General features: G+C 39.5%; 1 protein-coding gene across 1 annotated transcript in view; it reads left to right on the forward strand.

The window, feature by feature from the left end:
- IRAK3 (interleukin 1 receptor associated kinase 3) overlaps positions 1-14621 on the forward strand; it is a 79844-nt gene that overhangs the window by 19318 nt on the left and 45905 nt on the right. The window contains 1 exon segment of the mRNA XM_020990205.2: positions 3988-4170. Within this exon segment, the coding sequence (XP_020845864.1) occupies positions 3988-4170 (183 nt within the window).

The raw sequence follows: 14621 nt of genomic DNA on the forward strand, positions 1-14621 counted from the left end.
CACGGAACTTACTTCTTGTTCTAAGGCCTTATTGACAGTCCTGTAACTCTGATACAAGACAGAAGACTGACTCTCTGTAGTACATAGGAGAGGGGGAGGGCTGATGATATCTAGTATTAACCAGCATAAATTCTTTTCTGAAATCATGCTGAATTCCATGAATATATTTAAGGATTTGGATGTTATCTTCTTTGTCATCCCCACTCTCCTTTAAAATACACTTAACATTTCAAATTCATGCTGGGAAGCTATAAAATATCTATAAATATCTATTAAAAAAATGGCAGCTAGGTGGTGGAGTGGACAGCAAGCTGGACTTGAGTGTGAATCCTGCTTCAGACACTTACTAGCTGTGTGACCCTGGAAAATTCCCTTCATCTGCTGTTGTTGGTGTTATTGTTGTTATTGAGTTGTTTCAGTCATGTCTGACTCTTCGTGACCCCATTTGGGGTTTTCTTAGTGGAGATACTGGAGTGGTTTGCCATTTCCTTCTTCAGCTCATTTTATAGATGAGGAAACTGAGGCAAACAAGGCTAAGTGGCTTGCCCAGGGTCACACTGCTAGTAAGTGGCTGAGGCTGGATTTGAATTCAGGTCCTCCTGACTCTAGGGACTACCACTTTCCACTATGCCACCTAGCTACCCTTCATTTCTATCAGCCTCAATTTCCTCATCTCTAAAATGGTGAAAATAATAACAACGTACCTCAAAGGATTTGTGTGTTGTTTTTGTTTCTCCATCAGAGTTTGTTTGTTTGTTTTTTCTGGTTTTTCTTTTCTTTTTTTTTTTGCTAGGCAATGAGGTTAAGGGAATTGCCCTGGGTCATGCAACTAGTAAGTGCCAAGTGTCTGAGGCCAAATTTGAACTCAGGTCCTCCTGACTCCAGGGCTGGTGCTCTGGACTTCACCACTTGGCTGCCCCTGTTGTTTTTTTTTTTCCTACACTCAACAAACACTAAATACAGTGAGCATTTCCATACACAAAGTAAGCTGTGAATCTATTACTTATAGCATATTTTTCTTTTCAAGTAATTCAGAATGCTATTTTCAAAGTTGTCCTGCTTGCCTTTTCTATTGGTTTTCCTTCTGTTCTTTTCTGTGCATTTAAAAAAAAAAGTGCTTCAATGGCGCTTTTATTTTTCTTAATTTTTTTTCCTATTTTGGTAGTTTCCATCTTCTTTGTTTCCCCCCAAACCCTTTCCCAAACTGAAAAGAAAGAAAAAATAAACCCTTTGTATCAGATGTTCACAGTCAAGTAACACAAGCCCTCCCCCATTGACCATGCCTAAAGACAAATAGTCCATTCTGGGCCATAAGCTCATTCACCTCTCTGTCAGGGGATAAGTGTGATGTCCTCTGAAACCATGGTTGGAATTGCTTTGATCATTTTTCTTAAATTGGCTGTTTTTCCTTTACAATGCTGTCGTATAAATTGTTCACCTTGAACACACCACTCCATCTCTCAGCATTTTCACTGGCTGTTACTCCACAGCAGCAATGCTTTCCCTCCTCATTGCTATATCCTGTCTTCTCTGGCTCCCTTTAGTTCCTAGCCAAAAAAACCAAACCAAAACAAAACAACAAAAAAAAACCCCCAAACTTCTACAGGAAGCCTTTCCCAATCCTTCCTAATTCCATAGGCCTTCCCTCTGGTGGTCATTTTAAATTTTTTCTTGTGTATAGCTTGTTTGTACCTAGCGTTTTACATGTTGTCTCCTGCACGTTCCTTGAGCATTAGGACTGTCTCTTGCCTTTCTTTGTATCCCAAGTACTTAGCCTGGCACATCATAGACGTTTAGTAAATGCATATTGATTGACTGACTGGTTCTGATCACTTCACTCTGAATCAATTCATATAAAGTTTGCCTGAAGTTATCTCATAGGGTAGTTGTGAGAATCAAATGAGATAATATATTAATATATTATTGTTTTATATTATATTAACTACTGTATCTTTTTAAAAATTTTAATTACTTTATTTTGAATTATCAACAATCACTACATAAGCTTTTGAGTTTTAAATTTTTCTCCCCCTCCTTCCCCACCTCCCTTCCCAAGATAGCAATCTGATATAGGCTATACATATATATTCCTATTAAACATATTTTCACATTAGTGATGTTGTGGGTAAGAATTAGGACCAATAGGAGGAACCACCAGAAAGAGAACAAAAGACAACAGAAGAGAAAAAGTAGCAAATAGTATGCTTCAATCTGTATTCAAGCTCTGTAGTTCTTTCTTTGGATGTGGATAGCATTTTCCATCATGAGGCCTTTGGGATGTCTGACATCCTTGTATTGCTGAAAAGGGTTAAGTCTATCAATATTAGTCATCGCACAACGTGGCTGTTACTGTGTACAGCGTTCTCCTGGTTCTGCTCATTTCACTCAGCATCAGACCATACAAGTCTTTCCAGGTTTTTCTGAAGTCAGCCTGTTCATCATTTCTTATAGCACAATAGTATTCCATTATGTTCATATACCACAACTTGTTCAGCCATTCCCCAATTGATGGGCATCCCCTCAACTTCCAATTCTTTGCCACCACAAAAAGAGCTGCTATGAATATTTTTGTACATGTGGGTCCTTTTCCCATTTGTATGATCTCTCTGGGATATAGCCCTAGAAGTGCTATTGCTGGGTCAAAGGGTATGCACATTTTTATAGCCCTTTGGGCATACTATTGTATCTTTTAATTCATAATAGTGCATGAACTCATCACCTTTCAATTCAGCATTAGAATTTTAAACATGAATTTTAGTCCAATTGAAGAAACACTTATTAAGCATCTACTATTTTAAACACATCATGAATAGATATTTAAGTTCTGCTCTCGAGATTATAATTAAATGAGTGGAAATGACAACTACCCAAATAACTATGATACAAGGAAAATGATACTAGGGGATCTCCAAAGTGCCATCTAACTTTCTAAATCCTGTAATCTTTTGGTCCTAAGGATGAGGAAAGGTTCAGGATAAGTATCTTGAGATATTTAGGAAGGAAAGGACCAGATAAGGCTTCATAGAGAAAGCCCCACATGAGATGGGCCTTGAAGGACAAGGAGGACTTACTGAGATGAAAGGGTTTGGCCATTTCATTCCAGCCATGGAGGAGCTTTAGCAAAGATGTGGAGATGGAAAATGTCTCCACAAGAACGGAAGATTCATAGTAGACCAGTTTAGCTAAAGTATAGAAGAAACAGAGTATCATGAAATAAAGCTGGACAGGTTGGTTGGAGGCCAATTGAAGAGGCTATTTTTTAAGTAGTTAGAGCTATCAAAAATTGTCACTGATTCTCCATTGCCTCCTTACTGATTAAGGTCCTCCATAACTTGATGCCATCCTACCTACTGGAGAATAAACTATGACCTTAATTTACATTTTCTTCAGTAGATAATAGAGGAGCCACAGTGTTTGAGGAGAAGTAATGATTGGGGCAGCATGGCGGTGCAGTGCATAGAGCACCAGACCTGAAGTCAGGAAGACTTAACTTCCTGAGTTCAAAGCTGGCCTCAGACACTTACTAGTTTTGTGACCCTGGGCAAATCACTTAGCTCTGTTTGCCTTAGTTTCCTCATATGTAAAATGACCTGGAGAAGGAAATGGCAAACCACTGCAGTATTTTTGCCAAGAAAACCGCCAATGGAGTCATGAAAAGTTGGACATGACTGAAAATGACTGAACAACAACGATGTGGTCAGAGCAGAGTGCTAAGAAGATTACTTAGTAGTATGGAGAGGATTTTTGTAGCTCTAAAATAAAATTATCTATCTATTTATCTGTGAATTGTTTTCCATGTACATATTTATACAGATACCACCTATTCGGTTGAACATTTCCCTCTTTTCCCTCCAATATTATTTTTCACTTCCTCAAGGGTTTTTATGGACAGCCACTCAGTGACTTTTCCTCTCAGTCTGATATGAAAATGATATGTTGTCTTCTCTTTGTTTTCTCCTCCTCTCCCTCCCCCACCCAATTCCGCAGCTGAACGACTTTCCGACACTTGGCTAGAAGTTCGACACATCGAAAAGTATGTTGAGCAAGGTAAAAGTGGAACAAGGGAATTACTCTGGTCGTGGGCACAGAAAAACAAGACTATCGGTGACCTTTTGCAAGTACTAGAGGAAATGGGCCATGAGCGAGCAATTAATTTAATTGTGAATCATGGTAAGTCCTTATTATTTTGATGTCATTGATGTTAAATGTTGCTCTATTTGTGACCAGTTGGGGGAGGCAATGTGGCATAGTTGAGGGTGGTCTTGGTATTGGGAAGACCTACGTTTAAATTCTGTGTGACTCTGGGTAGATCATTTCACCTCTCAGTGCCCCAAGGAAACTCTCTGAAACTATACTTTATAAATGAGTTGCCTAGCTGCAGGCATGGAATACAGGGCCTGGAACTGTGAAGACCTGAGTTCAAATGTGGCTTCAGACACTCACTACCTGGGTGACCCTGGGTGAGTCACTTAACCTCTGCCTCAGTTTCTTTATCTTTAAAATAAGGATAATAGTAATATCTAGATAGTACCAAGGTAGTTGTGGGGATAAAATGAGGTAATTTTTATACAGCACCTTGCAAACTTTAAAACTGTATGTGTGTGTGTGTGTGTGTGTGTGTGTGTGTGTGTATGTACATATATGAGCTAGCTGTTGTTATTGTAGTTGTTGTTGTTTGTAGTTCACCAGGGGAGTTCCATGCTCTGATGAAGTCATGTTGAGGCCAACAAAAACACAAACAAATAAGTTGATGGGAATTATTCACTTACTCCTTTTGAAAAATGTAACATTTCCTCAAACGACATTGACATATTCTTTTGTGTCAGGGTCCACTCTTCACCCAGTAATCCTATTCAGAGAGGACAAAAACTGTCTTCTTTGACCGTATTCCTCCTTCCTCAGTCCACAATGACACGGTCTCTGTTCTTTCCCTGACTTCATTTCTCTCTGATAAACATAATACAAGTCTGATTTTTAGCAAAACAATTCAGTTATCTGCCTAATGAGCATCTGAGAATACTTTTGAGGTATACACATAAGATGAAATGAAACACATGGTTAATTTCTAGATAATTTTATGCCATGATTTATCATGTAATTAAATGTTAAGAATGTAATGAGATTTCTTCCTGCAATCCAAATGAGACTTCTAGAACAATTCACTGATTTTTCTTTCATCTTTACTCTTTGGATTCTTCTGCACCCCAAGCTCTACCTTTCTCTGTAACGGTCATTCTGGTAGGTTTCTTTCTAATTTCCTTTTTCTCCCCTACTTCTGATAGCATATAATCTGGAATGACAGAATAATAAATGCACATATTTCCTCAGTCCCTTCAAAGCCTGTGGGCCACAGAGGTGGATTCTCCCACTGAGGGGCCCCAGCTCTGGACTCGTGCTGGCTTGGGGTAGGCCTGGAGGAGCCTGATTCCAAAGCGTGGAAATATTCTTGCATCCTCATTGCTTGTTATACCCCACCCAAGACCAGAAGGGAAAAGTTGTAAAGCTGAATCTTAGCTCATGTCTAGGGTCTTCGCCAAAGCGATTAACCAGGTCCCTGCTAGAAAAGCATTTCTGGTCAAGAAGTTGATTTGCATTTTTTTTTAAGAAATTGGGGTTAAGTGACTTGCCCAGGGTCACACAGCTAGTAAATGTCAAGTGTTTGGTCTGAGGCCAGATTTGAACTCAGGTCTTCTTGACTTCAGGGCTGGCGCTGTATCCACTGTACCACCTAGCTGCCCCTCAAGAAGTTGATTTGAAGGGTCATGGAGGGAAGCAACTCCCCCAGAGACACTCCAGCAACTCAAAAAGAGATGAGATCAGGAAGGCTAAGGATCCAGAAAACCAAAGAGAAACAGCAATGCACTTCTCCATCTAGTTCAGGGCATTTACAAGCAGATGGCTAGGAGCTGGTGGGTACTCAGACAGGAATTCGACACGGAAGGCAGAAACTCCAGGAAATAGCATCAACATGCAGAGTGCTCGGAGCAGGGGTGGAATGGGGAATGATGCTGACGCCAGTTAAGTGGTATGAGCAGGCGTATGCCTGATGACTCAGGAGCCAGAGGGAGAGCTGATAATAGGGATGTGTTGGAGCAGCAGCAGAGGGACAGAGAACAAGCTCCTCTTGGTCACTGAGCCATGACCAATCACCATTCCAGAAGACTGATGAAGGATTCTTCCCACCTCTTGGCATAGAGATGAGGGAATAGAGGTGAAGAATGAAACATACAGAGACAGCTAGGGTGGTGCAGTGGATAGTACACTGGGCCTGGAATCAGGAAGACCTGAGTTCAAATGTGGCCTCAGATACTTACTAGATATGTGACTTTGGGCAAATCACTTAATCTCCGTTTGCCTTAGTTTCTTTCTCTGCTAATTGAGGAAATAATATGGGGATGAAAATAATAAATAAGGTTCTTGTGAGGATCAAGTGAGATAATATTTGTAAAGTGCTTAGTACAGTACTTTGCACATAGTAGGTGCTATATAAATATTAGCTATTATTGTTTAACCCCAGTTTGCCTCGGTTTCCTCATCTATAAAATGAGAATAATAATAATAATAAAATAGCATAAATACATCACAGAGTTGTTGTGAGACCAAATGAGATAATATTTATAAAGTGCTTTGCACATAGTAGGCACTATATAAATACTAGCTATTATTATTTAACCCCGGTTTGCCTCGGTTTCCTCATCTATAAAATGAGAATAATAATTTTAAAAATAGCATAAATACCTCCCAGAGTTGTTGTGAGGACCAAATGAGATAATATTTATAAAGTGCTTTGCACATAGTAGGTGCTATATAAATATTAGCTATTGTTATTTAACCCCGGTTTGCCTCGGTTTCCTCATTATAAAATGAGAATAATAATTTAAAAAATAGCATAAATACCTCCCAGAGTTGTTGTGAGGACCAAATGAGATAATATTTATAAAGTGCTTTGCACATAGTAGGTGCTATATAAATATTAGTTATTATTATTTAACCCTGGTTTGCCTCGGTTTCCTCATCAGTAAAATATAGATAATAATAAATAGCATAGATACCTCCCAGAGTTGTTGTGAGGATCAAATGAGATAATATTTGTAAAGCATTTAGGACAGTTCCTAGAACATAGTGGGCTCTATATAAATGTCAGCTACTATTATTACACATTTTCAGACACAGGCACTTTGTAAATTTGTTTTGCATAGCTATATTTGCTGTCAGACAGAGCTTTTTTTTTGGGGAGGATTTAAGGAATGGTGGGGCATTGTTTTCAGTTTAATGGGGGCCTGGCACATGCACAGACCCTATCAATTTACTTTGCTGGTGTAACCTCTCTGTGTAGAGGATTCTAGGGAGCTTGTTTTTGGGAGAACCATTATGATGTGCAAGGGAAGTATCTTGGAGAGATTGTGAAGCATAGAAATTCTGTAGCTGTTTCTGATCAGCTAACTGAGTAGTGAAGGGAGAGCTCTCTGGTGGGCTTTGAATTAATTCACAAAGGCCTGTCGGCGTCAGCAGTGGTCTCTTTTGCTTCATTCTTGTGGGGGTTTTCAGAGATTCTGTCATTCAAGGTGTCTAGTGAAAGATGGTGCTGGAAGGGAAGAAAACGTAGAGTATTCTCCTCTCTCATGCCATATGGTCCCAAGAAAGAGGCTTGGTCCTTGGCCTTTTTATTTGTTCTTTTCCATTCTAGGTGAAGGGAATGAGCCTCCATGACCTTGTGAATTCAAAGGGTCTGGAGGTGGCTACAACACCCCAAGTTCTAGATTGGGTTTTGCAGCCTTCGTAGCATTGATGCCCTAAAGAACAAAGAGCAGTCTTCTAGACAGACTCATGTTTGTTGAAATGACAATTCATTTGGCAGAAATGCCACCTTTGGATGTGAACTTGGTGAAACCAATGCCATGAGAAACTGAACTAAGTTGTAAGCCACTCTCCCAGACTCTGAGCTGGTGTAGGGGAGTGTATGCCCCTTGACATGTTGAGGGGAGACAATGTTAATTTATTTGTTATTGCTGTTTCTTTAAAGTAAGTATCCTTTTGTAAAAGCTAATCAATGTCAAGTGGTTCAATGGAACAGAGGCACTAGTTAGTTACTGTCCCCTAACAATGGGAGGAACATAGCTGGTGGGAGCTCAAGTTGATAGTGACAGAAAAAAGAGATACCTTGGTCCCTTGGAGTTATCTTTTAGAACCCTGAAGAGCAAATGCAGCACCCTGGCTCTGGAAGAAAGAGCCAGGGCATACTAGTTCACTAAAAAGACAAGAGTTAAAAGAGTCGGTGAATAATTAAAAAAACAAAAACAAAAGCCAGAAGAGAACAGAAGGAAGTTCAGAAGGGGACACAGATGAAGAGGAAAGTGTGGGATCTGCCATTTTAAATGTGAATTTATGCGAAAAGATCCAACATTTTTGTAATGAACAACAACAAAAAAAAACTGTCTGTAATAACAGAGGTTTACAGTTTCATAAACAATCCCCTTCTTCATTTTTCTTTGCACATTTGAATGTTCACATTGGAGTTTATTAAGTTCATAAAAAAAGAGAATTTTAAAAAAACGAAATGCTCAAGAGCAACACTGATGATTGAAACACTAGGGAAAAAGTAGTATTAAGAACCAGTGACCTGGATCTGGATTAGAAGAAAGAGGAGTGATTGAGGAATGGGAGAAGAGAAGACAATGATTATATTATTGCGAAGGAAAAGAATTTTGAAAGCTTTAAAGACTCTGAACAATGCAAAGCCCATCAAGACTCCAAAATAAATTAATATAAATTTATATATATGAATTTATATATATGTGAATATAAAATTTACTGAAAATAAATCCTACTTCATACTTTTTGACAGAGATGTGATGAATTAGTGGTACAGAATGAGGAATCCATTTTCAAATACTGATAAGGCATGGACTCCTTTTCCTTGACTGTATTTATTTGTTACTGGGGAGGGCTTTTTTTGGGGGGTGGAGGTGGAAGGGAAACTAGTTATTGGAAAGAACAAAGCAGGTAGTGATAGGGATACCAAAACAAAGAAGAAAGGGGAAAAGGAAATAATTTTTGAAATACACAGAAGAGAATAGAAGAAGCAAAAGAAGTAGAAAAGCAGAGCAGTATTAGTACTACTACTTTAAATTTAACATGTACACAATACTCAGCACACCAGGATGGCGGAGTACAAGCGGCAACCTAGCTGAACTCTCAACATTCCACTCCAAACAACTTTAAAGTAATGCCTCAAATCAAGTTTTGGAGCGGCACAGCCAACAAAAGGTCAGGGTGAGACATTTTTCTGGCCTGAGAAAACTTAGAAGGTGAGGAGGAAAATTTTGTGACACAGAGTGGTAGCCTGTCCAGAGTGTACCTGCAAGGCAGCGGTAAAAGTGCTTGTAGCAGCAGCAGCAGCTTTGGGAACTTTCAGTTCAGAGACCACAAGGGAATTGGACAAGTGGTCAGAAAGAGATTACAGGGGACCCTTTACAGCTGGCACTGATTGGCAACTTTTTTGCCCTTACACAGTTCTGGGTTGCAGGTCCAGGGCAAAGAGAAGCACTGGGAGTTGGTCATAAGGGGCCCTGGTTACAGTTCCAAGGCAAGGAGATTATTAGTACTTGTGGCTGCAGGGAACCAGGGGCCCTTCGTGGGTAAAGACTAGACCAAGACCAGGAGAAAATCAGCCCACCTCTCCCAGGATCACACCACCTTGGAAGCACCAAAAAGTGACAGATCCCCAGAACTAGCTCTAAAAAGAAGAGAAGAATTTGGAGCTATGCCCAAAGAGCTATAAAATGCATAGTCTTTGACCCAGCAATACTACTTACTAGATCTGTATCCCAAGGAGATCAAAGAAGAAGGAAAAGCACCTATATGTATGTACAAAAATACTTACAGTAGCTCTTCTTGTGGTGGCAAAGAATAGGAAAATGAGAGGATGCTCATCAATTGGGAAATGATTGAACAAAGTTGTGGCATATGATTGTGATGGAGTGCTATTTTGTTGTGGGAAATGACTAGGGAGATGTTTTCAGAAAGACTTGGCAAGATCTGCATGAACTGATGTAGAGAGAAGAGCTGGGAGAGCATTGTACATCACCAGAGCAATATTTCTATGATGGTCAATTGTGAAAGACATGGCTACAGTGGTCCAAGACAATTCCAAAGGATTCATGATGAAAAAAAATGGTATTCACTTCCAGAGAAATAACTGATGAACTCTGAGTGCAAATCGAAGTATAATTTTTCGCTTTCTTTACTTTTCTTGTCTTTTTCGAAATATGGCTAATATGGAAATATGTTTTGCATGATATCACACGTATACTTGACATCATATTGTTTGTCTTCTCAGTGGGTGGGGGAGAGGTAGAGGGAAGAAGAGAATTTAGAACTCAAAATTTAAAAAGAAAAGAATATTTTTAAAAAATTTTTTAAATTTCATATGTTCTGAGAAAACCAAGCCATAGGTAATAGAGATTCATGATTTCTTGTGTAATTCTCCTCTGTTCTTTTCTGTATATTAAAATGTTCATTTTGTTGGTATCTATCAAGTTTATAACAAAAAATCTTTTAAAAAAGTATTCTGTGGGACAGCTAGGTGGTACAGTGGACAGAGCTGAGGCCTTGGAGTCGGGAGGACCTGAGTTCAAATGTGACCTCAGACACTTGACACTTACTAGCTGTGTGACCCTGGGCAAGTCACATAACCCCAACTGGCTCACCAAAAGCAAAGCCAAAATAATGAAAAGTATTCTGTATAAAGCAGATCAGGCAACTATTGACTGTATCTACCAAAAAAGAAATGTTTCAAACATTAAAACATGAAACCCATAAGTGCATTGACAAATTACTGAAAATATGAAACAGTAACTCATCACTCCTATTATATTCTCTAAGGAGGTTGAAATTGTAAACATTAGGACATGTTGTGGGATTGCTGAACAGACATTTCACTTTAACCACAGCTTTGAAATATCAAGCAACCTACTCAAGGTCCATATCTTTGATCAAGCCAGGGGTGTGGGCCCTTCTTCCTGGCACTGATCATCTCCTCTGAGAAGTTGCTACTAGGGACACCTGCCACTGCACACCCAGCACCTGGACCCGGGAGTTTCCTGACATCTTAAACTAATGTGGTTATCACCACAGGTGGAAAATGTCCATCTCAGCATTATTGTTTGGTCACTTTGATCAGAGAAAGAAACACAAAGCAGAGACAGCCAGCGATTTGAGGTCCAGTGTTAGGCTAGCACATACTTCCAACAGCTAACCATAGCTACTAGGGTGAAGGGAGAAAAGTCCCCTTGCTTCCTTGATAGAAGTCCGAGAGGGATGTTCTAAGAATCTCAACATGCTTAGCAGACAAGAAAAGAAATTGAAAATGTGATAGTGAAGTCATTCCTTTTAAAGTCTACTGAGGGGCATCTAGATGGTGCAGTGGATAGAGCACCAGTCCTAGAGTCAAGAGGACCTGAATTCAAATCCAGCCTCAGACACTTGACACTAGCTGTGTGACCCTGGGCAAGTCACTTAACCTTGATTGCCTCCTAAAAAAAGACAAAAAAAATAAAGTCTACTGAGTGGACCATCCTTCCTGGCTCAGTGGACAGTTCTCTTTGATGTAACCACACTACATTCCCATCATGGAGAGCAAGGGAAATAAGTGTATGGCTTCATAACACCAAAGTACAAGTCTATGAGGACCGGTCAGGTGTCAATGATTCATCCCAAACTTTAAGTTCTTCAGCACTGAGCCATAATATATGTTTTCCCAGAAGTGACTTGGCATCCAGCAGAGCAGGGACTAGGGAATATGGTACTCCATGCCAATTTTAATCCTATTCTGTTTTCTCATCCTTTGTAGTTGGAAACACACCAACAGTACTGATCTCTTGTCACCTTGTGTGTTATGTTATGGTACTTAGAGCTCTTAGGTTAACAGCCCTTCAAATTCAACATCTTTTCTGTGTTTGGTTACTTTCATCTGTGTGTATTTTTATCTCTGCTTCATACCACTCTTCTTCTGTGATAAAACAAGATGTGCAAACAATTCCAGCTTGTTACCTAAAGAAGCTTTGAATGCACAGAGATTTAGACCTTGGGAGCTGAACCTGAAAATAATAGCTTCAGAATGACTTTGGTTGTTGTAGGTTATTCTCTTAATGGGATATCAGACTTAATTCCCATGGGGTTCCTGCCGTGATATCATCTGCATTCCTCAGCTCTGTGCTTCCCTACCCCTGTCTCTTTGCTTAGCCAGCACATTGTTGCTCTGTGAAGTTGACTGATCAAGTTAAATTCAGTGGGTCCCCTGGAACTGTAAACACAATGCCGTTTCATTATCTGAACCCTTTTGGGCCTCTAAAGCTTCCCACATGACTTGATATTCATGATATAAACACACAGAGATTTGACTGGACACAGTGGTATATTTTATGCTTTGCTTTCCTCAGACAGATTTTGGCATGCCTTTTCACCCTCTGGGTTATTTTGTCAATGCAGAAGAGGCTGATTTGGCTTAGAAAAGGTATCCATTCTATCCTCTCACTTGGCTCCATTATTATGCAGTCCATGTAACAAGAATTTTTTTTTAAAGAAAAACAGTTTCCCTTGTTAGTGAATTCATATAAACCCCTTTTATTCATTTATGTGCCTAATACAAGGTGACAAATAAAGCCTGAGATAGAAAGGAATAGAGATTTTGAAACTGCATCCTTCATTAAGGAAGATAGAATTGTGTAACTGTAACTATTGGAATTTCTTTTATAATGCAAAATTAAATCTGTTTGAACACAGAGTTCACTAGAAACAGAGACTTGATTCACTGGGGAGAAAAATACAGTCTGCTGGATGAGTATTCTACATGACTGGTTATATATCATTAGGAGTTAGGGCTGGCTAAGTAAGTATAAGAAGGAACTGTCTTACTTGGTTAAAATCATGGTCAGGTTTACCAAAAAAAAAAAAAAGCATAGTATAGTGAATACAGTACTGAGTTTAGAACTGAAACCTAGATTTGAATCCTGCTTCTAACACTTACTAACCGTATGACCGTGGGCAAGCCGACCTAACAAATAATGAGCAATTTGAAAGTACCTACTATGTGCTAGGCTCTGTACTAGAAACTGAGGGCATAAAGACAAAAAATGAAACCAAAATGAAGGTGTTGCTCCTATCTGAGGCTCAATTTCCCTATCTATAAAATGAGGATAATTATATTTATCTATCCTTGCTACTAGAGTCATTGTGAGAAAAGTATTTTGCAAATCTTAAAATATATGAATACTGTAAAATATAAGAGCTGTAACAGCATAGTATCCTGAAGATAGTGCTGGACTTTGAGTTAGGAAATAAGGGTTTGATTCCTGTTTCTGGTACTTACTTGCTGTGTGGCCCTAAGCAAACTCTTTAAACTCCCACTGGCTTAATTTTGTCACCTGTAAAATGGGGAGAATAATGCTTCATTACCGACCTCATAGAGTCATTGTGAGTACAGCATAGCAGGGATCATCCCCATCTATGAGAACACAGATGCATTTCAGCATTTAAATGTTGAGTGATGGAATTCTGCAGTACACAAAGGTATCATCTTTCTTTCTTAACAATCTTGGCTGCTCTCTGAGCATTTCGACACTGACTACTGATACTAACAATGTCTTCTGTCTTTGATCCCTGATTTCAGTGTCAGACAAGTTTTCGTCTCATCCCTTACACATTGAGTTTACTGGGTAGTTTGAGAGCAATCTAGTTCCCTGCTCCCATTATAAAATTCCCAGAAGATATCTTTTCCTTGTATTCTTTTTTTTTGGGGGGGGAGTTAGGCAGTGGGATTAAGTGACTTGACCAGGGTCACACAGCTAGTAAGTGTCAAGTGTTTGGTCTAAGAATGGATTTGAACTCAGGTCCTCCTGACTTCAGGGCCGGTGCTCTATCCATTGTGCCACCTAGCTGCCCCCAAAATTAGATCTCCAGCCCTGACCTTTTATTTTTTTTTGGTTAGGCAATAGGGTTAAGTGACTTGCCCAGGGTCACACAGCTAGTAAGTGTTATGTGTCTGAGGCCAGATTTGAACTCAGGTCTTCCTGACTTCAGGGCCAGTGCTCTATCCACTGTGCCATTTAGCTGCCCCTTTTCCTTGCACTCTTCGTAGTTCCTCAATGGTTATATGTCAAAGCAGACACCATGCGTCCTTCCGTTGCCTTCTGTGTAATACTCATTTTTAATTTTTTGAAGACAGTGGTATTCCACACCTTTACTATCATGTAGCAACATGAGCAGAATGTTGGTATTGAAAAGATGGATCTTTGCTTTTATGGGAAGCCTAAAGTCAGCAAAGGACTTTTTGCTATTTCCTGAAAGCAATCCAATCTGCTCTCTTTCTCCGATTCAACTCTGATGCCTATTCGTTTTCTGTCTATACTGTCTGTCCCAGATGTACATACGTATAGACAAGCTCTATAGGGTGCCCATCCAAAGGTATGCTGAAATCTGCAATTAACATTCTTCATACAGTTGGTCATTCCTGTGTAGATGGTTAGGTTAAACTCCTTTGAGTGATAACAGATCTTTTCTACAAGTCTCTGCAGTGTTCTGGGGCTTGAGGCAAATTAGTACAATGTCATTCACCAATAGGA

Source organism: Phascolarctos cinereus, unplaced genomic scaffold (assembly GCF_003287225.1).
Source record: "Phascolarctos cinereus isolate Bilbo 61053 unplaced genomic scaffold, phaCin_HiC Scaffold_1;HRSCAF=81, whole genome shotgun sequence".
Taxonomy (NCBI): domain Eukaryota; kingdom Metazoa; phylum Chordata; class Mammalia; order Diprotodontia; family Phascolarctidae; genus Phascolarctos; species Phascolarctos cinereus.